Source organism: Gallinula chloropus (assembly GCF_964237585.1).
Source record: "Gallinula chloropus genome assembly, chromosome: Z".
Lineage (NCBI taxonomy): Eukaryota > Metazoa > Chordata > Aves > Gruiformes > Rallidae > Gallinula > Gallinula chloropus.
The window spans coordinates 85,994,527-86,019,280 of record NC_140089.1 but is presented as its reverse complement, the minus strand read 5'-3'; the positions used below and the strand labels follow the sequence as shown (position 1 = coordinate 86,019,280).

Sequence of the window (24,754 nt, the reverse complement as noted above, 5' to 3'; positions counted from 1 at the left end):
AATCCTTTCATATAAATTGGAATTAGCTGCTCAAATATGTTGTGGAAGCTAAAAGCATTGTAACATTTTTACAAAGCAGAGGTTGAAGTGACTCCTTGTGTGGATGGTTGATATCACATAGTTAAAATGATAAGAAAAACTGAATTCCAGCTATTCTTGAAGCAGTTTTAGCTTTCATTATGAATTACTAGTGTATTTGCTGAGTTGTGTGGACTCACTGCGCATTATGGTGTTTCTTGCACCTTTTTTTAAAGCAGCTGATAGCAGCCACTTCTGAAAAGAGGATACTAACCTACTGATAATTCTGTTGTCACAGATTCCTTCTCTGTGATTGACTGTCAATAAATATATATTGATGATGTATGTCCTATAAAACTTTTTATCATGCTGCTTTCATGTGACTTTTCCTAGACCCAGAGCACCTTCAAAACTTTGAAAAGTATCTCAAATCAATGAACTGCTCAGAAGAAATTTGCCTGCTCACCACATTTGGTCAGATGGCACAAACAAAACGGGCTGATATTGATGAGGATTTTATCAAAATCATTGCTCTGGAGATATATGAGGCAAGTAATATTAGTGTTTTATTCAGGAAAAGGGTGTATGTGTTCTTTTCCTTTCTAAAGGTGGAAAGTGTGAAACTAAGTGCTACTGCTGAGACTTATAATCTAGTACTAAATTAAAATATTCTGAAGTGCATGTTTTCCTGGGAGAAATAACAGCTTTTCTGTAGTCCCAGCCAGAGTGGAAGGCAATTAACCAATTGCTTTGCTTTGCTTTATTTTTCTCACAAAGGTCTAACTTGGATCTCTGATATTCCTTGCATGGTGCTTTTTTGTTGTGGTGTGTAGAGTTTGGTTTTCTTAGTGTGTGTGTGTCATGGTAGTATTCCTCTGATTAGTTTTGAACACTTTTTTTTGTGTGGCATTTAAATTATCTTCTAGGGCAGTTGGTTTCAGTTTTAATATTGGCATTTATTGATCTCTCTGTCCAGGATCACCAAAAGTAGTTTGGTCCTGTATTCTTCCAAAAGATATTTTATTTCAGGGTCTGAATCATAGAATCACAATGTTGGAAAAGATCTTTAAGATCACTGAGTCCAACTGTTCTGTCCTATGGTAAACCATATCCCTGAGCACCTCATCTCCCTGTCTGTTAAACACACCCAGGGTCAGTGACTCTGCCCCCTCCCTGGGCAGCCTGTGCCAGGCCCTGACAGCTCTGCCAGGGAAGAACTTTTGCCTCACATCTGAGCTGACTCTGCCCTGGGGCAGCTTGAGCCCATTGCCCCTTGTCCCATCTCCTGTCCCCTGGCTGAAGAGACCATGGCCCACCTCTCTGCACCCTCCTGGCAGGTCAGTGGAGGTGGTGATAAGGTCTCCCCTCAGCCTCCTCTTCTCCAAGCTGAACACCCCGAGCTCCCTCAGCTGCTCCTCAGAGGGTTTGCCCTCCAGCCCCCCTGAAGGTCAGGCATAACCAGTAACTTCTCTCTGATTGTCTTCTCAGGTGTCCTATGTCAGCCTTTCCACGAGAGAGACCTTTTCAAAAGTTGGTCGAGAGCTCTTGGGAGCAATTGCCAGCATCCACACCCAGGTCATTTCTATACTGCTGGATCGAGTTAGAGACACCATTGAGAAAGTTGGGATGGTAAGTGCAAACCTTCATCATTTAAAGCAGGCACCCAGTTAATATGAAGGCCATACCAGGCTGTGTTACACAAAACAGACCTGTGCATGGGTGTTTTTTTTGATCATCCCACACTTTTAAGACAGAACAGGGACTAATCAGCCTTTCTCTTTTCTGCCCTCAAAGGTTTCTTTGTATCTGTTTAAAGAGCTGCCCTTGTACATGTGGAAGCCTTCTTCCTCTGAGATAGCACTGATCCGTGACTGGTTGTTGAACTACAGCCTAACGACGGTGGAGAATAAACTGGCCTGCATTATCTTGGAAGGGCTAAACTGGGGATTTGGTGAGCCTGTACGTATCAAAACCAGGAGCTCTGAACCTGGTCAGTTTTAGAGGAAAGTGTTATTCAACCTGGGAATAGAACTGAATTTGAGAACAGTTACATGCTCTTATATGAAGGCTGTACACTTGATAGCATAGGATGGGAACTGGAGAACAACTTTGCCTGAGGATTTGTGGTGTTTACTTGTAGTGCTGCAACTGAGATTCTGGGGTTTTTTTGTTTTTTTTAAGGAGGAATTTCTTCTCTCTAAACAAGAAGTAGTTGATGGCAGGACAAATTTTGGGTCACTTGATTAAGATAGCTGTAGAAATAAATCCTCCATGAGGATTGTATAAGACTGGTGTGACTACAGTTTATAGAATATGTTAGGTTGGAAGGGACCTTTTAAAGGCCATCCAGTCCACCCCCCCTGCAGTGAGCAGGGACATCTTCACTAGATCAGGCCGATCAGAGCCCCATCAAGCCTGACCTGGAATGACTCCAGGGATAGGGCCTCCACTATGTCTCTGGGCAACCTGTGCCAGTGATCTATCAGCCTCATAGTGAAGACTTTTTCCCAATATCCAACTAAATCTCCCCTTTTCTAGTTTAAACTCATCACCCCTCATCCTATTGTTCCATGCCCTTGGGAACAGTTCTTCCCCAGCTCTCTTCTAGGCACCCTTCAGTGCTCTGCACTTGGCTTTGTTGAACCTCATGAGGTTCACCTGGGCCCACTTCTCCAGCCTGTCGAGGTCCCTCTGGATGGCATCATGTCCCTCTGGCACGTGAATATCATCACTCAGCTTGGTGACCTCATCAGACTTGCTGAGGGTGCACTCAATCTCACTGTCAATATCATAAATAAAGATATCAAACAGCTCCTGCCCCAGCACAGAGCCTTGAAGAACTCTGCTTGTTACCATCTTCTATCTGGACTTGGAGCCACCCTCTGGATGTGACCATCCAGCCAATTCCTTATCCATTGAACAGTCCACCTGTCAAATCCACATCTCTCCAACTTAGAGGGATGTTGTGGAGGGACCATGTCAAAGGCCTTGCAGAAACCCAGATGACATCCATAGCTTGTCCCTTGTCCACTGATGTAGGATGGTATCTGGGTATGTTTTTCATGAGGCAAGAAAACCAGTGATTAAAATTAGAGATTTCCAAGCTCTGAGCATTATTTGAATGATTGGAAAATATTCCATAGAACAGCTTACTCCAGGAGCTCCATTATTTCAGAATCCAATCAAGGCTGAGTGTTTATGGCAGAAACTGTGTTCAGCAATCTATTTTGGCATTGCAGTTTGTGCATTTGATTGTCCTGAGCTCTTTGTGCTGATACATGTACATGAAGATTGCCTTACTTTTTCTCCCTGTTTCTTGATGACATGTGAAAACAAAGGAATGATAGGGAAAACTAAATGTAAGGTCTTTGCTGTGCAGGAAGTGTTGTGTCTGTACCCTTGGGTATGGGAAAAAGTAGTTCTTTAATGTGTCAGATAAAAGCACTTAGTTTGTTGTGATAACAAAAGTGATGTGTCTTATTTTGTATTTTGAAGACAACTTTCTGTACTGTTTAATTTAGTGTCATTTATAGATCTTTGAATTCCTTTAAATCTACTAAAGGCATGTGAGAGGTAGTTCTGGCCAGCTTTTTCTGTAAATAATGTAACTGTTGAGCTTTGTGCTGCCCGATGTGAGCCCATTATTATTAAATGCTGGGCTGAACTTTTTCTAACTTGCCAGGATTTTTGCCTAAAAATTACAATCCTTAATATTGTTCTAGTGCTTTAAAGTAAAATCTGTTTCTGTAGTGCACCTGAATGATACAGTTGTAGAGACCTTTTTAGTGAAGGTAAAGTTTTGTGACACGATTCTGGGCTTTTTTGTTTGTTTTTGAATCAGAATACTCTGCATCTGGAGCCAGCTGTCCATTCTGACGTTGCACTGATGGTCCTGGAAGCCTACCAGAAATACCTCCCCCAGAAACCATATGCTGGGCTGCTTTCTGAAAGCATAAAGCAGGTAATCCTCCTTCAGAATTGGAAGGAACAGCTTATCAATAGTGATAGCTCGCTAAAACTGCAGGCCAACACCTTGTTTTCTTTTTAAAAACTGTGGTATCTTGATGCTACAAGAACATCATAATGCAACAACTCTTGATGCTTTTGCACTGTCAGACCTGTTTTATAATACTGTTAGACTTGCACTGAATATCTAAATTAGAAAGAGCAGCCTTAGATTTGTTCTCCGTGTAGGTTTGCGTTGTTATCCAGCCTGTAGTTGGATAGCTGTAAATTGTTCTTGCAGAGCGTCCTTTACTCATGAGGAGTTGGCCAGTACTTACTTAATGAAAGGCTACTCTCTGTCACCAGTAAGCATAAGACACATCCTTCCCGTGAAGCTCTTGCTCTTACCTCATTTAAAGACTCAGGATTTTAGGGAGCCTTTCAGAACTGATGCTTCTGTGTTACCTGAACACCCTACAAATGTTTGTTACATCGATTTTAGAGCACACTGGTGACTGAGGAAGGTCAGAAGGGGAATGGGTGGATAAAAAGATCAGGTTAAAAATCCTTTTTGGATATTTTAGCCCAAGATGCTTCTATTTATTTAATCAAGCTTTCAGCATTATGTTGTGCGTTGCTCTTTTCAGTATTTCTTGTATGGTGCTTTCTCCTCTCCTGTGCTTTTTTCCTCCAGTCTTTCCTTCTCATGCTTTGAGAGTTCCTTATTGTCTTTGCATCTGTACACTACTTAATCATGCCTGGTTGTCTTGTGCCAGCTAGATGATTGCCACTGGTGTTGGTGAATCTGTCCTGACTTGCCTGAGCTTGTACCTGGAACTTGAGAGAAAATAACACTTAGGTTCTTGTGCCCCTGTTCAGAGGATGAAAAACCTGCATTGACTTCCCAGCTCTGCAGTTTGCACTGGTCTGTCAGAGCATGTACAGTATTTCCCCCCAAGATTTGTAATTCCCTCTTATCTAGACAGGCTTCTCATGATCTCTGATATGCTTGTAGCACAGAGGCTCTGCCTGTCCACATTGCAGACTTCTTTCTGAGGAGAAGCTGCAGGCTTTTAGGCTTGTGTTTGTTGGTAGCTGTTGTTTGGGGTTTTTATATGCCCCAAAACCTTTAAACTTCCTTTCACTAGCAGTCTTAAACATTATTGAAACCTGTGTGTGGTTGGTTGGTTTTGTTTTAATATTAAAACCAAAGTTTAAGCTGAGACTAATATCTGATTTGGAAAACTTTAACCAAACAGCATAAGCTGATAGCCTTCATCAGAAGGATTGGATGAGGGGACAGGGCAGGTGGAAATCAAGGCCATAGAAACAGATTTTGGATGAGCTTAATCTGCCTCCTCTCACTCCTGTTTCTGCTCCTCTGTTCCAGGTCTCCTACTTAGCCAGCATCGTTCGCTATGGAGAAACACCAGAGACTTCCTTTAATCAGTGGGCATGGGGGTTGATTTTAAGGTTAAAGCTGCACAGAAATGACCATGGTGTGCATTGTGACTGGCCTGCTATCCCCCTGCCTGACAGGATGCTTGACATGTCGGAGTCAGTCACATTTCACCCCCTCCTGAAGGCTGTTAAAGCAGGCGTCCCGATCGGCTGTTACCTGGCCCTGGCAATGACTGCACTCGGTCACAAGTAAGTCTGTTTTCTCATGTTTGCCTTGGATGGATGCCCCCCAGTGACTGAGCAGTCACCCTAATGATCAACTAAGGGGTATTAACATCTTTATCCATGTTTAAAAAATACAGGACTAGTGATGCAAGGGATTGAGCAGCCTCCCTGGGACTGCAGTTTCAAACAAAGTGCCATTTCCCTCAATTTTCTGATACTACTTTTTAGCTTCTGCATGTTAGGGTCAAAATAGCTGTTAGAAATAGTATTGGACCTGAGAGGTTAGCATGATTGCTATGGACAAGAACAACTTTTAACCACATAGATTATTTTTTTCTTTAGTAGGGCTACAGCAGAGACTTCAGAAAATAGTAAGGAGAAAAACCCTGGCATGGTAGTGGTAGAGAGCTTCATAGCCTTGATACTGAATCTCCTAATCATGAGCATGTACCAACACAGTCTTTTCCAGTGCTTTCAGCTGGTTTGTAGGTAAGGCTTTTTGGACATAATTAAAGGTATTAGTTGATATAAGGTACAGAGCCATGGGTAGGTTATTCAGTCTCTTCCAGGTCTCTTTTCCCTGAACCTGTGACTTCTTTAATTATCTCTTGGACTATTCAAAAGTTTTACTAACTTATTTTCTGCATATAATACTCTTTTACTCTTTAAAGAAATTGTCTTGGCTTTCTTATCCTTTCCCAAGCCATTGCTTCATGCTGAGGTTATGCCATAGATATAGTTGTGCTTCTTCAAAGCACTAGAGTAGTCTGAGACTGATATGAAGGTATTCTGTTTTGAGAAGGGAAATCTTTACACAACTTAGAGCATGGAATGAAAAACATGGGACATCACCTGTGGTGGTTTTATTAGCCCTGCGTCCCCCACGCCCCCTCTGGCAAAGGTTCAAGGCCAGTTACGTTAATGAGCAGAAGAAACAAAACACTGTACTCTGTGCTAGTGACTTAATACAATATTTAGTTTTCATGACCTCAGAGTAGACATGGGATTAATGTTTTACATCTTTTCTTAATGTGCAACCCTTCTCAGCTGGCAAAACTTGATGTGGAGTAATGTACCAAATAAGCTGCTGCTAGTGAGTTTTCTGGACAGTGAAAGTAGGATTCATCTTGGCTGACTGCAACAATCTAAGTACCTACTGTAAAGAGACAGAGCTCCACCTGTAGGTAGAGAAGAGGTCCAGAGCATCATCCATCCTGAGAAGATGTCAATGTTAGGTAGCATAAAGATCCCTCTGTATGTCCCTTCTTTGCCTGAAGAGGGAGGCTGGTTGGCTGGGTTAGGTAAGAGCTTAAAATGAATCGAAACTTGATGGATGAAGAGCACCATCTGCAGTGATTTTTTTGGAAGACAGGACACAAACCCCAGAGGAGCAGGAAATGCTTACCAGACCTGTCAGCAATCAAATAACTCCTACAGCTGAAGAAAAATATCTGTGGATTTAGCTGTGTAGGATTTCAAAGATTAAGTGTAAGATATTCATATCTCCACATCTCGGTTTACAAAACACAAAAGCCAACACCTTGTCTCTGCCCCTGCTGATAGTGTGGTTTTGTTTTGGTTTTTACAGCATTGAGAAGTTCTGTGCTGAAGGGATCCCTCTTTTGGGTGTACTTGTCCAGTCCAGACACCTGAGAACAGTAGTCCATGTGCTGGATAAAACTTTACCCTTATTTTACTCTTGCCAGTATTATCTCCTGAAGAATGAACAGTAAGTATTTTATGTTCCTAATACACTTATTGATAAGGAACAATGACAGTTAATCTTGACATTCTGGGTTAATCACAGAGCTGTAGGGGTTGAGAGGGACCTCGAGAGATTGAGTCCAACCCCCCTTGCTAAAGCAGGGTCCTTTGGACAGGTGGGCATCCGGATGGGTCTTGAATATCTCCAGAGATGGAGACTCCACACCCCCCTGGGCTGCCTGTCCCAGGGCTCTGTCACACTCACCATGAAAAAGTTCTTAACGTTCTGGCTTCTTTCTGGGTTTTCTATCCAGTGAGAATGTGAGGCAGATGGTGGGAAATTTGGCTGCTGAGTTAGTTTTTGAGGAACTAGTTGTAGAAGTGTGTCCTGCTAACATCATGTATGCAGTTGTCAGTGATGCTGCTGCTGCTGGGCTGCAGAGATGGTTTTGAGACAGCTGTATGGCAGGTAGCTGTTGTGCTTAGATGAGAAAAATAAGCAGGCAATAATTACATAGTATTTCTGTGTTCAAAGACTACAATGTTTGGAAGTGTCATCAGGTACTGGAGGTTGGCTGTCTGTCCTGGTGGATTAACAGCATGGTCCATGGGGTGCTTTTGGCTTGAAACACCTGGCAGTCTCCCAAACAACACTTGATTTGGATGCTGATGTGGATCAAGAACTGTATTCAGTCTTGACGAGCTGCCTTGAATTAGTCTGCTGTATATCATATATATCTTGTGCACACATTATTATGTGCCTATGATGAGCTTAAAATAGAGCAATTAAATCTGCAGTGAAAGCCTTGTGTATGGGTGTCATCCAGTGCTGTTGAGTTTTAAATTCTCTAAAAGCAAGCTTTTTGTACATTATGCTGGATGTTGATTTTTAGAATGAATTTGAATTGTTCACATCCCTAGGTTTTTATCCTACATCCAACTGTTCCTTCATCTGGATAGTGGAGTCCCTCAAGGCGTGACCCAGCAGGTTACCCATAAAGTAACGCAGCACTTAACAGGAGTGAGCTATGGTGAAAATGTGAAGCTGCTCAGCAGTATGATACAGGTAAGAAGACTATTTAAAAACAAGTGAAAGGTTTTTTTTTTCCCCTTAAAACAAATAGGCTGTTTTGACTGAGGTAGTGCTAAAGTTAGAAAGGATACTGAATCCGGCAGTTCTGCAATCATGGAACGCCCTGCAGTAAGCATGAATAATTGGGGTGGTTTTCCTGACCTATTTCTACTTAAACTTGCCTAAATCTGGCAGTGCATGTGACATGGGACATAACAGTATGTTCCTTTCAGACTTCCTGGAAAATGGGTTTTCTAATACCAGGTCATAACACTAAAGGGATTGTGATACACAGCCTTACTTTCTTGCCAGTTGAGGAGTACAGCAGGTAACATCAGTGTTTGAGAGCTTGGATTTTGACCATTGATTTTTGGCTGTGCTATAAAAAAATGTGCTTGTTAGGGTGCTAGTTGTTTTTTCTAACTGTGGAGAGGGCAAGAACTGAGTCCTGCTAATGTTAGAGAGGGCTGAGGCCTGAAGGGAAACATTCCTACTGTGAGAAGTCCTTTTGCAGGAACAGCAGGCTATACCTCAGAAATAGGTGCCAATTATGCCTACAGGGCATGAGGTGGTGGTCCTACTTACAGCTTTTGCCTCTGTTTTTGCTGATTGCACATGATGCTTGGCTCTCCAGGCTGCAGAATCTCTTGGAGACTGGAGATGGCAAAGCTATTTTTTTTACATAGGCATAGATACCATTGTCATTAATTACCTATCTTAAGAATAGGCCCATAGCTTTATGCAATAGAAACAATTCTTTGATATGTTTGGGGTTGTTGTTTTAATCCTTTAACTGAAGCTGAAATCTCTTGAATAATTCTACTCCTCAATTTGGCAGACCCACATCTTTCACAGTGACGAGGCAAAGGGAGTGGGACCAGCTGCGGTACTGGAGTTCTGGGTTCAGGTCCTCACCAGCCAGCAGCAGTGGCACAGGGACCGGGCAACACTCTTCTTGCTGGATGACTTATGTAAAGCTGCTTTCCAGTATAATCAAGAGGACTGTATACAGAAGCTGCTCTACCAACAGCACAAAGTAAGTGGGTGTGGTGTAAGGGTGTGGCCATTGAGTGTTGATCAGTTTGTGTCTTGATCGTTCTAATTTTGATGTAAATGTATTTTCTTGAAATGTCATAAGAACTTTTACAATTGAATGGTAGCTGGGTTATGTTGCTGGATTTTGTTCTGGTGGGGTTTTTTTTTGTTTGTTTGTGGTCTTTGAGTTTCAAATTTTCAGTAGTGTTTTTAAAAACCAGAGCATTCTCTCTTGGAAAAAAGAAAAAACAGGTGCTGTCACTGTAATAAAGCAGAAGCAGGTATTTCAGTGGTAGCTGGTTGAGCAAAGTTTGCAAGTAGCAGTGTGAGGCAGAAGGGAATCTGGATGAAGGAAGAATGACATACCTGGAGCTTGTAAATCGTCTTTCAGGCTGCTTACAAAAAACCTCCAAATGTTTCTGTTCCTGTGCAGAATGCTCTGGGCTATCACTGTGACAAAGGTCTGCTGTCTTCGCTTCTCAGCTGGATGCTGGCAGGCAACGTGACTCCTTCCTTCATTGAAGGCAACTCAAATTCCTCTCAGGTAAGTAGCATAGAATCATAGACTCATAGAATGGCATGGGTTGAAAGGGACCCCAAGGATCACAGAGTTCCAGCCCCCCTGCCACAGGCAGGGACACCAACCTCCAGGCCTGGATCTACACAAGGTTGCCCAGGGCCCCATCGAACCTGGCCTTGAACACCTCCAGGGACGGGGAATCCACCACCTCTCTGAGCAGCATGATGATGTTTTTATATGACAATCCCTGGGATAAGCAATTTACAGGTGTTGAGGTATTTTTTCCTGTTTTCTCAGGGGTTTGCAGACTTTTTTCTTTGTTCCTTCTTTCTTCTTATCTGTGTGTGAGTCTTCTCATGGTAAAATCCTAATTTATTCTGAGAAAATGCTGTGGGTTTATTATGCTAGGGGGAACATGGATGTTTTGCACAGACAAAGTTTGTCTGATCTGTGTCCAAGAATTCATATAATAGGATTTATTAGTAAATGCTTCTTTTAATCCTCAGTTGCTCTCAGTATATTTAATAAGGAAAAAATATGCAGAGACTGACTCTTCTTAGATCAGTCTTTTTTTGACAAGTAATTTCAATACTGGTAGCTCTTTCTCTGATAAATTCCTCAGTTGAGCAAAATGGGGAAAAAAATACAAACCAACCAACTTATAGTACCCCCACTGGAGGTGCGTAGTGCAGGTGCATGAGAGGAGATCTTATTTGTACCGGGTTCAAGTAGGTTGTTTCCTCCAAAACTGTCTGGTTAATTCTGCCAGTTGTCCTTGGCTCTCCCCCTTATTTCACAGCACTGTCTGGACTGCAGAGAGGATGTTTGAATGTAGTTAAGGGAGAAACTAGTTCTCTGTTTTCTCGTGATAGGATTCTGGTTTTGCAGCTTTGCAGTGAGGATTTGGCAAAGATGTGCTCCTCTGAAGAAAAGGCAAGCTTCCCCCTCCTGCCCCTGTGACCAATGGCTCTGCTGTTACTGTGTTGTGCAGGTCTGGTTTTCGTGGGTGGTGTTGAACATGGAGTCAATATTTGAGGAAGATTCGCAGCTTCGCAGAATTGTGGAGGGAGAGTTGGTTATCAATGCCTTAACTCCTGATCAGGCTTTGAAGGTGAGAGAACTGTTCCTCTGCTTCTGCTGGAACTACTAAAGAAAAATGTTCTCTTTCATTGTTTAGATTTTTCTCATGTACTTTTTCTTAACAAGATACAAGCATAATTCTTAGAATCACAGAATGGTTTGGGCTGGAAGGGACCTCAAAGATCATCAAGTTCCAAACCCCCATCCATGAGTAAGGACACCCTCCACTAGACCAGGCTGCTCAAGGCCCCATCCAGCCTGGCCTTGAACACCTCTAGGGAAGGGGTATCCACCGCTGGGCAACCTGTTCCAGTGTCTCACCACCCTTGTAGTGATGAATTTCTTCCTAATATCTGTTATATTAATATCCATTAGGATCCATTCTTCTTAATATCCATTAGGAAGAAATACCTATTCATGTTTATTCATATCCTAATATCCATCCAGTCATCTTTAATGCGATTGGCTTTCCAGGAGAAAAATAGAAAGAAAAAATTTCCAAGGTATATTTGACTTGAACATTTAGATACCAGTCAAATTCCTGTTCTTTTAATATGCTGTTATTTACAGAAAATGTCAGCATGTAGTGCTTTTAAATGATTTTCTGGGTCATCTGAATGCCTTACAGTTTTCAGTGAATTTACACCACTGGGATGGGGAGAGTGTGTGTTCTGCACATTGCCCTCTCACCATGGTCAGTGCATGTGGAGAGATCATTCCAGCAGCTTCAGGAACCACCCTGAATGCGTTTTACTCAGGAAAAGTCACATCAGAGCATCCATGCTAAAGGTGTACTTTTACTCACAAGGGCCTGGCATTTCATTTGGCTCCAGGAGTTCTTGGGTACCTGCTCTAACTTTTTCAAGAGCTCTAAACTACGAATTCTCTGGGCAACACTGGGCATTTGTTCCTGGTTACCACAGTGTCCAGAACAACACCACCTTTGTCTCTACCTGGAACCCTTTGGTTCTGCTGCTCTGTAAATGATACTTCTCACTTCCTGACATGCTGGAGAATTCTTCAGCAAGATTAAAAGGCTGATCAGTGACCCTTTTGGAAGCCACTAATGGCTTTGAACCAATAGACAATCTACGCTCCATTCAGTATTTCTTGTTACCACATCACAGGGCAAAAGCAGTTTTCCTACATTAGATTTTGTTTTCAAAAACAGGAAGCTGTGTATCAGATTTGGAGGGGGGGGGTGTGTGGTGTGTTCCCTCTTAAAAATATTTAGAAACTGTACCTTCTAGCTACAATAAAATAGAATTAAGGATTTGCTTGTTTCTAAGCCTATAGCAGGAGCACCTTCAGACACAGTAGTGCCTGCTACCTCTCTTTAAGCAGAGGTTGTTCCTGTAAGGACATAGCTAATGTCTGTTATTATGCAGGTGGGAAAATGTGCCTGTATATCAAGAACACTTCTCAGACTATCTGAATTTTGCAGAAGTCTGGCCTTTTCTCTGCATTTGCTGAATTATTTTCCAAGACTTTCATAACTGTTCAGGTCTCTCCCTTAACAACATACTTAGGTCTGCTCTAAGCCACGTTGCAGCATTTTCCAGGTTCTTTCCCTAAATTCAGTTAGAAATTCTGGAAGGAAGCAAGTGGAAACCAAAGCTGGAAGTCCAGTCTTGAAGTGTAGCCTTTGATGCATCCTTTATCTCAGCTCTTTCAGTGTACTTTAATGAACAAGGTAGGCTAGAAGCTCTATGAAAATAGGTTATTTTCTCAATGCTTTATAAAGCTCTCTATAAAAGTAACTCTGGCTGTGTCTGGATTGGTACATGTCTTGCATCCTTGGAGACTAGTCTGAAGAACACTTGTCCCTTGGTTTGCATGTCTTTGATTTACCTGTGAAACAGTGGGATAGTATGTGGTGAGTGTGTGGAAAAGGGTGCTGAGGGTTCCTGAGGTCTAGCCTGGGTGATGAGGTAGTGCCAGGGTCTGCAAAGAGACCCTTTGCTTTTGCAAAGACAATTCTTGTTTTGTTCTGCATTCTTTCTTCATGTTAGTTTTGCTTTGTTAGTTTTGCTTTATGGTTTAAATTTTCAGTGGAGCTGAATGTAGTCTGGGAAAAGCTAAAGGTAGCATCCTGTAGGATTCTGCACCATCACCTAGCTTAAGACTTTTTCTTTAGTGGTTGGAGTGTGCTGTACCCTTCAGTGTTGCTGCTTTGCTATCTAATGTCACCAGTCTCTGGGAAGTCTAAGCCAGGAACATCTACCTTTTTGAAGAAGAACAGCAATTAACTGTGATTAACACCAGTGGCCCATGTGTTGACCTTGCATACAGAGACAACATGCTACTTTTTTAAGCATCAGAAGTGTATTGCTGCTCTGTAACAGTTGCCCAACATCTCTGTGAGCTGGGCAGCTCTTCCTCTGAGACCTGTGGTAAATGTGTGAATGTTTTCAAAGTTTTCTCTTCTACAATTGTTGTTTTCACACTGCATTGATCTGTTAACCTGTGGCAGCAGGGGACTGCACTTGTCTGAAAGTGTTCTTTTTGCAGAAAGCACAGACCCTGCTGAAGCTGCCCATCGTGCCTTCCCTTCAGAGGCTCATGATCTACCGCTGGGCTCACCAGGCCCTCGCTACTCCTGCTGATCACCCTCTGATGCCACTGGTCTGGCAGAAATTCTTCCTCCTTTACCTTCACCGACCAGGACCACAGTATGGGTGAGTGATTGGAAGGGCTCTAGCAGATTAGCAAGGGCTAGAAAGTTTGCACTGTGAGTGAGATGGTGCCTCACGCTAAGACTGCACCTGACAGCAGCTGCTCTGAAGGGTCAGCTTAATTGTAGAGATCATAGAATCATAGGGGTTGGAAGGGACCTCGAGGGATCATCGGGTCCAACCCCCCTGCCAAAGCAGCTCCCCAGCTCATATTGCACAGGTTGGCATCCAGATGAGTCTTACGTATCTCCAGAGAAGGAGACTCCACACCCCCTGGGCAGCCTGTCCCAGGGCTCCCTCACCCTCACTGGGGAAAAGTTCTTCCACATGTTGGTGCGGAACTTTCTGTGCTCCAACTTGCAGCCATTGCCCCTTGTCCTGTCCCCACAGACACTGAAAAGGGGCTGGCCATTTCCCCCTGCATCCCATGCTTAAGATATTTAAGAGGCTGATTTGATGCTGGCAACAAGGCTTTGCTGTGCTTTTTTCGTTCACTTTTAGATTGCCTGTTGATGGCTGTATTGGGAGACGCTTTTTCCAGAGTGCAGCTCATGTTACCTTACTAAACGACATGAAGAAGCGTTTGATAGAGGTAGCAGACTTCCACCATGCTGCCAGTAAGGCCCTGAGAGTGGATAGTCCTGAAGAGGGCAGAGATGGATCGCCGGAGAAGGCGAGCTGTTCTACTGATTACCTGACGTCACCAGAACTGCACAGGGAGCTGGTCAGGTAAGTACAGCCTGCCCAGCTCAGACTAGTTCAGTGAAACTACCTGAACAACTGCTAGAGCACAGTGTTAGCTGTGGGAGGAATGAAGGGACATGACCTTTGGCTCATCTAGGTGTTGTTTACATCTCTTCCTCTGCTTATACAACAGGGGGAGTTGATTTTATTACTGAAAATAAAAGGTGTAGCTTAGGGGATGGCTCTGTGTTTTATTTAATGCTGTCCCCATGCTGGTAAAATATTTGTTGTTTAGACATAACCTGCTATTAGTATGTACATCACTAGCTATAAAAGTAAAGCGCTGCTTCGTGTGTATACAGTACAAGCAGATAAGGGATATCAAATATCCTCCTGGGTCACTTGTGAAAAATAATCCAGAGATGCTCACTGGCTGTAACTTCGTTAATATTTTCAGTCTTTCATTTTGGAGGAGTTCCCCACTCCAACATAAAACCAGACTGCTCTACAGCTGAATAAATCTTGTGCTTGGGAGATTCCAGACTGGAGGGAAAACATTAGCAGGGTTCATCAGAGCTGACTCTTGGAACTAGACTACTTCCTTTTTTTTTTTTCCCCACCAATGATCCTGATACAGAAAACAGGGGTTGGGTAGTGATATTTAATACCACAGTACAAAGGTTGAATTGTATTGTAGTTTTTCTTTGTATTTTTAATCAGGAAAGCTGGGATGGTGTGATGATGAAAAGTGTACCACTCAGTGTGGTGCCAGTTCAAGCAGTAGGTTTGCTCATTGTTAAAGTACAGTGTTAGCAGAGAAGGAAATGGCATAAACCAGCCATGAGTCTGAGTGACAAGAAGTTAGTCTAACTCAGGGGTGAGCTTTTAGAGCAGGCACTCTAGAGAACCTGTGTGGTGAGAAGCTGAATTTGCTCACATGTGCTCCTTGTTTCTTCATTGGTTGTCTGAATGAGGCTGTCAGTATGATTCCCTGACATGAGATGCTTCCAGTCCTGGGTCATGTTTTGTCATTTACATAAACACTTTCCCTTTCAAAATTTGTCCAGTTAGTTGCTGCCCTCTGTATTTTTCTAAACAGCTGCTTTTTACTGCTGGTCTCTGAACTGACACCTAGTAGCCTAGTCACAAAGGATCTGAAACATTGATGTTTTGAGCCCTGTCATGTTGTAGCATGATTTGTTGCCTTAACTCTAAGCCTCAGGACCAGGCTGCAGTGTAACACATGCTCTGCATATGATTGAAGTTCCTGTGGATTTATCTTTGCTTTTTGTTTTGTTTTTCTTCTCAGGCTTTGTAATGTTTTTGTTCTGTGGTTGGAAGAAGAGAGTTTCCAGAAAGGAGACACATACATTCCTTCTTTACCAAAGCAATACGACACATACAGACTTGCTAAAGTCATGCAGAATCAACAGGTGAAGTCCCAGTCACAATCTGGGAGCCAAAACTCAATTCACTTGTTAAAATAGATTCTCTGAAGTAGTGAGAGACTCACTGGTCTCACTGGTCACTTTAATACACTTATAGAATGTGTGGTAGCTTTACAGTTCTGGTTTCTCCTTAAAAATCCTGTGCTATTCCAAACTGTTCTTCCTTTGTTTGACCAAGGACTCATGAGTAGGTTTAATGTGTATCTTATTGAAAGGAGTAACAGTCCTTATTCTGTACTGTTCTGTAATTGGTGTCTGTGTTCTAAGGAACCTATAAATTAGTGAAGTGGGAACTTTAAATGACAGAAGATTGGAAGCTGAAATCTATTGTTCTGTCCAGTAGGACTTAGCACAATTGAAGTGTTGTGGGAGGGGCAATTTTTGGAATAAAACCCACTTTGGTTTTATCCCTCTAGCAGATGTGATTACAGGCAATGCAGCTTGCATGAGTGTGATCAGTTAATCATGGCATTATGTTTTAGACTGGCTTGGTTTCTTCCGTGTTCCTTTTGTAGGGAGTCAGATTTAATAATTTGTGCCCTTTCTCTCTTTACTTGATAGAAATTATACCACGTGCATGTCAGATATCTCCTCTAAATGTCACATATGCTTCTCTGTATAAGCAAGGGAGATTCAGCAGGTGTTTTCTTCATTATACATTCTTTTTTCCCTAGTAATAACTTGCCTGTGACTTAAAACTGCACTGTCTAGTCTTATGTACTTAAATATTTTAGTTCCCCAGCTACTGGGGTAGAGCAAAATAGGAACAATAATGTAATTCTTTTGTACTTTAGGCTTTGTGGATGGAGTATGTCAACGTTGAACTCATACACCATGAGTTTCAGGAAGCTCTAAAACTTTGGCTGCAGGCTAATCTTGAATCATACACAACCTGTGTTTCTCAAGGGCAAACAGATTTCACCAACCCTTTGGCAGGTGAGAGGAGAAAATTCTTAATGAAATTTGGCCTGAAAAAATTATTCATATGTTGAAACCCTGGTTTCTCTAGGAACATGATGATGCCTGTAAATCAAGATGGTAATAGAGTTTGGTTTCTGTAGGTATGATACTTTTGCATGGAGTTTTCAGGGTGTTCTCATCAAGATGTTCATGTGAGAGGCTAACACTGATGTTTTGGGCTTAGATTTTGGCACATCACAGAACAGTAGGTCATGTTGTGCCTTAGAGCTTCCTGGGTGAGCTCCACAAAGTTTCTTCTACACAGACCACTCTCCAGTCAGGCTGACTTTTCATGAAGCTTAAGTAGCTGCAAGCAAAGGCAAAAAGCTCTGTAACTGAAAGCAGAAAGATTGTCTCTACTTGTTGTGTTTTGGGGTTTTTTTTTTACTGCTGTTCCTAAAGCCTTTCCATTGGCACAGTGAAAGAGTTGTTCTGGCATAAATGGTTGTGGTGGACATATTAAAGACTGGATTCTTTTTTGGGGGCAGTTGAAAAAGGGAGGCAGGGAATATGATGAAATTCTGAAACCTATAGTTTCATAGGTGAATTGGCACAGTTTGAGCAAATGAGATGAATGGGAATCAGCAGGAGGACAGAGCTGACCTGGAGAGAGAGTGTGCTTTGGGGAGGAATTGGGACTATGAGACTAGAGGCAAGGATGAGTTACAGGTAAAGGAAGATGAATTCATCTTAGACTGGTTCTGAAAGCCTCTGTCCATTGAGGGGAGTAAGGGATGACTAGAGGAAAATTGGAAGGGTAGAAGGTAGGAGTGGGTGGGGAAAACAAGTAAAACAATGGGGCCTTGTATCCTGATGCTTGTGAGATGGAGCTGGTCATGAAAATCAGCTCTGTGAAATTTAATTTGTCAACAAAAGTTTAGTTAAATAACTTCTTCAAAAATAGAGGAATCCAGACAAATGTCTACTGCTAAAAATGTTTTGTGCAAAAAATACTGTCTGTTTTAGTTTCTCCTAAACTTTCCTTATTAACAAAGCTTGCTTCTGCTTTCTTTTCTAGCCAAAGAGAGGATAATGAATAACTTGAAGAAGATTGATACTCCCAAGCCCCTTCTTCCACTCAAGACAATGAAAGCCCCTGTGCCAGTTATCTCCTCTGCCAGTCTTGTCAGTCAGAAGGAAGCAATTCAGCTGATGCGCATGGACCTGAACGTCTTGCAGCGACATGCCAAGTAAGACATAACCCTGTTCATTCTGCCTCACTCCTGTGTCTGACAGTGTCTTCAGGTGCCCTTTACAGCAACTTCACTTTGTGGTGTTGGCACAAGACTGTCAGTACTTCACTTCTGCCCCTTATCTCAGGTTTTGTGGGTTTTGTGTCCTTTATTTTTCCCCTTCCCCCTTGGCTATTACATTACTGTTACACCCCTTTCAGATAGGACTTGTGTAGTCTTATCTAGTGCATGAGATTGCATCAGCTGCTGCTCAACCTGTACAGTTTCTGTTCTTATTTGGTATACTTCTTAAAAATAAAGCTTCCCTTTAGCTTAGACTTGTTGAAAATAAGTTAATTAACCCTTTTGTGCTAATGTAGTAGCTGCAGTGTGAAGCACTGAAGCCCATGAGAGAGAAGTCAGACTTCTGGGGCTACTTGCTTTGAGTGAAAGAGACTTTCTGTTTCTAATATTCTAAGGGAATTCAGTTGAATTCAACTCAGCTGATGAATCCATAGTTGGTTTTGCCCAATGTAGACATTAAATAACAATACTATAGACTGAAACAGAACTCTTTATCCCAAGAGAAGATGTGTCTGAACAATTTTGGGAGCAAATTGAGCTTTTTTTGTTGACTGAGTCTGGCTTTTTTTGTCTGGTGGAAAATCTTATTTCCTGCAGAGTGTAATCTATCTAATTTCCTTCCAGGTTGTCATGTGGAATAATTAAAAAGAACTTGTGCAGACTTGAGTAGTTTTGTCCTTATGAACCTATTTATTTAGTACTCTGAAGTGCTGTTACTTCAGAATTCTAACTCCATTTCATTTAACCTTTTTATGGGTTTTAGGAAAGCGTCATGAGTCTTTGTATGACACATTAAATTGAAACCTTGCCTATGAATGTTTAGTATTTCCAGAATCTTTAGAAAACAGTAATTTTAATAAATGTTTTTCAGAACTGCAGCTCTCTGGGAATCTCACCATGTTGCTCTTAATAGTGAAATATTGGACACAGTCCCTAAGCTGTATGTCAATCGGGAAGAGCAGATCACCCTCCACTTGGAGTGCAGGGGAACTTCAAATAAAGGCTGCCAGGGAGCAGCTCATCTAACCATCCAGGTTAGAGACATGGCATCACTTCTGGTTCGGGGCTGTTGGACATAGATAATGGAAGAGAAATGACTGCATAGTTACAGGAGTGCTAGCAGTTGACCATATAAATCCATTCAGATAGAATAGTTACCTGAAATTGCTAATATGCAGTGCTCAAAAGGAGATGCAGATCAACAGCTGAAGAATAAGTTGTTGCATAAAGTTTGTCTTGTGCATAGCATCCATTCTGAACTGCTTCCCCCAAAATGTTATAGAAATAGCCCCTTTCTTGATCCCCTTTAAGTTTCAGGCTCTGTGGATTAATCGTTTATATAAAAGACATGAATTATATTAATATGTGTTAATTAAATAGTAACATGACCAAAGATGTGTACTTGGGCATGAGGCACTAAGTGTGATCAAAGCTCTCAGGGGAAAACCATCTATATTCAGAGTTCCCTTGTAGGGCCCTACTTCATTTTGACAAATAGGTGCAACTTCTTGCCAAAAAAAAAACCCTATTCTGAAATGTATATGTGTCTTTTTTGTCATTTAGTTTGAAGGGAAGCACAGAAACGAAGCAGTGAGCCAGCAGCTTCACGCCTTGCGTAAAGAAGTGAGGCAACTGCAGGCAGAAGCTATGAAGCCACCTTCTCTGGATGTTGTGGAAGCAGCAGTGCATGTGGAAAACTTCATAACGTAGGTGGTGCAGGCGCTGTTTTAGGCAGTGATGTTCTGCATTTCTGTTCCTGTACAGTGGAGTTAAAATGTGGAACCTGTTCTGTCAGCTTGGGTCAACATCAGAGCTGGAACCCTGAGACCTGTCTGACACAGGTCGTAGTGCATAAAGGAATAACTGTTATCAGAAGGTCATTCAGCCTCAGCAGGGTACACAGTATTGTTTTCTACTTCAAGTTATTGTTCTCTCTATTAGAATAGCCCTTCTCTCCGTGCCAAAGCACACTGGGTGATAACAGGGATGCTGTGGTAAGCTTTAGGAAGTGGCAAACCTGTACTGTGGGGGTGTCAGCCTTAGGCTTAACTATGTCTTTTTCTCTGTTTTTTTTTCTTGTTCCAGTGCAGAACACAGTTAGGATTTTAATCAGCTATTCAATATGTGATACAAAATTGTGCAGTGGAAGAGGACTATATAATATCACTCTTTTGGGGTGGGAGGGTCAGTGTGAATAAATGGATTAGTCCAAAGCCCTCTTCCTCTTGAAGACCTTTTAGAGTTCATCCCAGAGGTCCAGTTTTGCAACACCATTCTTGTCAATCTTCTAGATTTCTCCTGGGATGCTTCTGGGGTAGTTGGTTTCCTACAGTGTGTACTCACTGTGCAAGTACAAAATATTTTGTTACTGTTTCTGTATGTTCTTTCTTGATCATTAATCTGATGAATTCTGGACCTAAACCTGGGACTGTTCTGCTTGGATATGAGAAGGCTCAGAGGGTTCTCACCAATGTCTAGAAATACCTGACGGGAGGGTGGAAAGGTGGAGTCAGGCTCTTTTCGACGGTACCCAGTGACAAGACCAAGGCAGTAGGCACAAACTGAGATGGCAGGAGATTCCCTCAAACATCAGGAAACACTCTTACTGTGAGGGGTGGCACAGGCTGCCCAGAGAGATTGTGGGGAATCTCCATCACTTGGAGATACTCAGAAGCCATCTGGACATAGCCCTGGGCAACTGGCAGTAGGTCCAGAGGTTCCTCCCAACGTCCACTATTCTGTGACACTGAAAACATGCTTGTTTGTCTTGTAAGCTGGGAATACCCATCTGGGACCTGTGTATTGGCAAGAAACCTTTCTTTTACTGTCAGAGATTATTTTCTGTATGTGAACTTATTTCTCTTTCTGCAGGGCCTTAATAAATATCTACAAGGTGCAGCCTATGCCAGCAATTAAGAAGGTTGGAATTAGCTTGTTTTTCACATTAGTGGAATACGTGTGTGATGAAACTCAGCGCAGTCCTCCCACAAGGCAGTTCTTCACATCCTGCATAGAAGTTCTAGGCCAAGTGAGTTAAATATCTGATTTTTAAGATACTTATTCCAATTGCCTGCTGATACCCTGTTTTTATGGGTCTCTTACGTACTTTTTTGTAAGACTCTGTAGTCTTTAGGAGACTTCAAGCTTACATATGAGCAAAACAAAACCTGTTGCTCTGAAATTACTATATTGACTTAGTGCTGATAAATGCTGTCTGTGTTAAATACTAAGGAGGGCTGGATTTTTGGGCAGGTAAAGAAAGTTTAGGTACTTACAGCACAAAAAAGGATGTTTTGGCATATATTTTAGCTATACATGAAACGAGTACTGCCATAGGTGCCTACAAAAGCTGTGGTTGCCCCTGGATCCCTGGCAGGGTTCAAAGCCAGGTTGGATGGGGCTTTAGGCACCCTGGTGTCCCTGCCCATGGCAGGATGTGGAACTAAATGGGCTTTGAGGCCCCTTCCAACCCAAATCATCCTAGGGCTCTGCTATTTTGCTACTACTGATGACATTCTAGCTGATGTGTATCTTATCAACTGCTGTATTGAGACACCCTTCTGCAGTTTTGCAGTGTTCTTTATGTAGACAGTTAGCCAGAAGTTTGCTGGTAGACACCATGAGTGCTTCGTGGTGCTATTAGTATTTACTGTGGGGAATATATTACTGCACATCAGAAAAACTGTATTTCTAAGTAATTTTAAGCAACTTCTGTGGTCAAACATGTTGTTAAGTGTGCTAGGGAAACATCTTTATTTTACATTTTATCTTATGGAATAGTATTCGATTGATGTCATAGTCTGTCACTTTTGAGAACCGTTTTTTTAAAAATAGGGCCAAACCTTTGCTTCTCTTGACAGACAGTGTGTTTTTCAGTATATTTGTGCTGGACCTTTTTTTCTCATCACCCTGAATTTCCTCAGGTGTTCATCAGTGGGACCAAGTCAGAGTGCAGACGTCTCCTCCAGACAATCCTGCAGAATAGAAGGCTCTGTAGTCTCCTTTCTCCTCACTTCACTCCTGTGGCCTCTCCCACTGAATTTGTGACTTTATATGAAAAAGTCGTGACCTTCCTGAGTGAGGATAACAGTGACGTTGTCTTCATGCTGCTAACAAAGGTAAAGCATGTGTGAATACTGCGTCTGCTTGGTGGGAGTTCTTTCCCTAAAGTCTGATTTTAGCTTAAGGAAGGAGGAGGTGCAGATTTGGTACCTCAACACTGAGAAGCTCTATACATCTGAGTTGCTTATCCTGAATGGTATGTGTTCAGGCTTAAGAAGAGCTAGAGGCAAAAGCAAATAGAAGCTTTAACTGTCATTTCCTGCCCAAATGGTATCAGTATGTGCTTCCTAGGACTTGCTCTTCAAATTAAAGCAGGCTCTTGACTGCTTCTTCCTGATTTCTGTGCAGAGACAGTCATAAAAATAGCCAGTGAATCCCAAGTATCTTAAAAATAAAACCAACGAAACCAAATTGGACGATGTCTGAGTCTTCTATCTCTGTTTAGCACCCATGCCTTTCCTGCCATATTACAGGGTTAAATAAGAGCAAGTGACTTCTACACCTCTTGTTTCAGAACTGCATTATACTGTCTGTGTGTGGTGTCACCAGACAAATCACTGTTACACTTAAGCTGTGGCATCACTCTGATTTTCTTCGTTGTGCAGAGACAGGGTTTGACAGCTGTGAATAACAGGCAGTCTGGTTTGGGTGTGACTGAGCTGCCCTCAGCAGCAGAGATCAGCATGGCTCCTGCTGATCTAGGTCAGAACAGATGGCCTAGAGGCTACAAAAGCATTGCACCTCCACCTGAGAAAGTGTGGTCTGTGGAGATTAGCCCAATCCTATGCTTCTATGTGTTTGGCAGTGGTACTGAAGTATGGAAATTGCTGCACATCTTTATGAATCTGAGGACCCTGCCAAGAGTTAATGAACAAATTGAGGGACTTCTGCACTATGTTAAATCATAACCTTTGGAGAGCAATGCCTTCGTTTTAAGCTAGGGCTAACGAGGTGCAAATTCATAAGGCTTTTCCTAAATATTTAAAAAGGCCAGGTGTCCCTGTCATGTGTGTCTCCCTATTGTCATGTGCCCCCTGCCCCTGGCAGTTTCTCCCTTCTAGAGGTGTTGCAGCTTTTAAAGTCTCCACTTACAAATGCTTCCTGTCCTCTGTTCTAGTTTGACCTTACGCAGTGGTTAAGCGTTGCTAAGCCATCTCTGTCTGAACGTACCAAGCTCCTGGAGTCTATTCACTTGGCTCTCAATGCATGTGGCCTTGAACCTGAAGAAGATATTTTGATGCCATTTAATATCCTCTGCAAGCATTGGACTGTCCTGCTCCAGTATCAGTTCCCTGATCACTATGGTGATTTCCTAAGGTTGTTTGTGCAAAGTGAGTATCTAAATCCATGTGTATTAAGCCTTTCATACAGAATTTGTGTGGCTTAACTCTCCTGTATGCAGTTAATTTAGTGTAAATAGCAACAAGTATGTAATGATTTAAACTTCCTTAAGTTTCTGTGTGCACTCTTATGTGCATGGGATGTGGCATAGTCTTACCAAATGTATTTTAGCTCTACAAGAAACACTCTTCTGCAGATCAAAGTAGATAAATCCATTGCCACTGATGCTCATCCCATGTTACAGGGGAAGGCAAGAGGAGAGGTTACTAGTAATGGAAACACTTGTTAATAATAACTACATCACAGTCTGTAATGGAGCATCCTTGTTTCTGAACACAGTTTGGTGTCAAAATGGGAACTGGAATTAAGGAGACCTGGGACTGATACTGAAATCTGCTGAAAATGTCCTGATTGACATTCAGTGCTACCTATAATACAGTGTGCCTCTAAAATGAGGACAGAAAACACTTCTTTTCTGTCAAACTGTATGTGCTGAGGCAGCAACTGTTTCTTAATATGTGTTTGTAACCAGGGACATACTAAGTGCCTGAGAAGCTTTCTAAGAGAACATGTAGGTACAAAAAGATAATGTAAAATTATTTGTGTATGGGAATTGGAGATATCTCTCACCCTGAAACTTGGGGCTTTCATACTCATGCCTTTTTATGTAGTAGGGAGCTGTAATTTCAACCTTTTCTGAGTCTTATTGGGAAGGGGACTAATATCCTTATGATTCTCACAAATGCATTCCCTCTCTTTCTCCTAAGGCTCATCAGAGCAGCTTTTGAGCCCTGACTGTTGGGCAGCATCACTTAAAGCTCTGGGATGTGGTTCACCAGTGACTGAACAGGGAAGCTTCAAGAAAAGTGATTCTACTGAAAGTCCCATACTGCGGGATGCTGCAAAGGTCCTCCTCTCTGCAGAACAAGTGGGTGCCTCTTCAGTTGATTTATTATGTTTCTCAACTGAAACAGATGCCCACCAGTGATAAATAATGCTTTTGTGCAGGCTTTCTGTGGCTGATTAATAGCTGCTTTTTTTTCCACAGGTTAAGGAGACGATAGAATGGCTTTCCACATCTTTCTGCAAACTCCGACTGGCTTCGGTGGACTTCAGGACTTTTGGTCTGTTCTCAAAGTGGAGTCCTTATGTGGCTGAAGTGGAAAAATTTATGGAGTATCTTACCAAACGACTTATTGATGCTGAAGTTGCCAATTTAGGCCAAGATCCTCTTGGCAGTAACAGAATTCTAGCAGGTAATCTATTTTAAAAGCAAATCGCTTATGAACAGGGACTCGGTTTCTCTGTGTTCCTCTGTTAAAGACCAC

General features: G+C 42.2%; 1 protein-coding gene across 1 annotated transcript in view; it reads left to right on the top strand.

The window, feature by feature from the left end:
* The window catches only part of EPG5 (ectopic P-granules 5 autophagy tethering factor), a gene marked incomplete at its 3' end in the record, with an annotated part of 60,637 nt that overhangs the window by 20,401 nt on the left and 15,482 nt on the right, over positions 1 to 24,754 (top strand). Inside the window, exons 12-33 of the mRNA XM_084278717.1 lie at positions 412 to 566; positions 1,507 to 1,647; positions 1,813 to 1,977; positions 3,860 to 3,979; positions 5,354 to 5,613; positions 7,178 to 7,318; positions 8,215 to 8,359; positions 9,204 to 9,401; positions 9,834 to 9,944; positions 10,912 to 11,031; positions 13,512 to 13,678; positions 14,177 to 14,404; positions 15,669 to 15,792; positions 16,602 to 16,743; positions 17,786 to 17,957; positions 18,895 to 19,057; positions 19,587 to 19,729; positions 20,895 to 21,051; positions 21,947 to 22,141; positions 23,203 to 23,416; positions 24,194 to 24,354; positions 24,475 to 24,682. Coding sequence (XP_084134843.1) covers positions 412 to 566; positions 1,507 to 1,647; positions 1,813 to 1,977; positions 3,860 to 3,979; positions 5,354 to 5,613; positions 7,178 to 7,318; positions 8,215 to 8,359; positions 9,204 to 9,401; positions 9,834 to 9,944; positions 10,912 to 11,031; positions 13,512 to 13,678; positions 14,177 to 14,404; positions 15,669 to 15,792; positions 16,602 to 16,743; positions 17,786 to 17,957; positions 18,895 to 19,057; positions 19,587 to 19,729; positions 20,895 to 21,051; positions 21,947 to 22,141; positions 23,203 to 23,416; positions 24,194 to 24,354; positions 24,475 to 24,682 — 3,630 coding nt within the window. The remainder of the gene's footprint in view (positions 1 to 411; positions 567 to 1,506; positions 1,648 to 1,812; positions 1,978 to 3,859; positions 3,980 to 5,353; positions 5,614 to 7,177; positions 7,319 to 8,214; positions 8,360 to 9,203; positions 9,402 to 9,833; positions 9,945 to 10,911; positions 11,032 to 13,511; positions 13,679 to 14,176; positions 14,405 to 15,668; positions 15,793 to 16,601; positions 16,744 to 17,785; positions 17,958 to 18,894; positions 19,058 to 19,586; positions 19,730 to 20,894; positions 21,052 to 21,946; positions 22,142 to 23,202; positions 23,417 to 24,193; positions 24,355 to 24,474; positions 24,683 to 24,754) is intronic.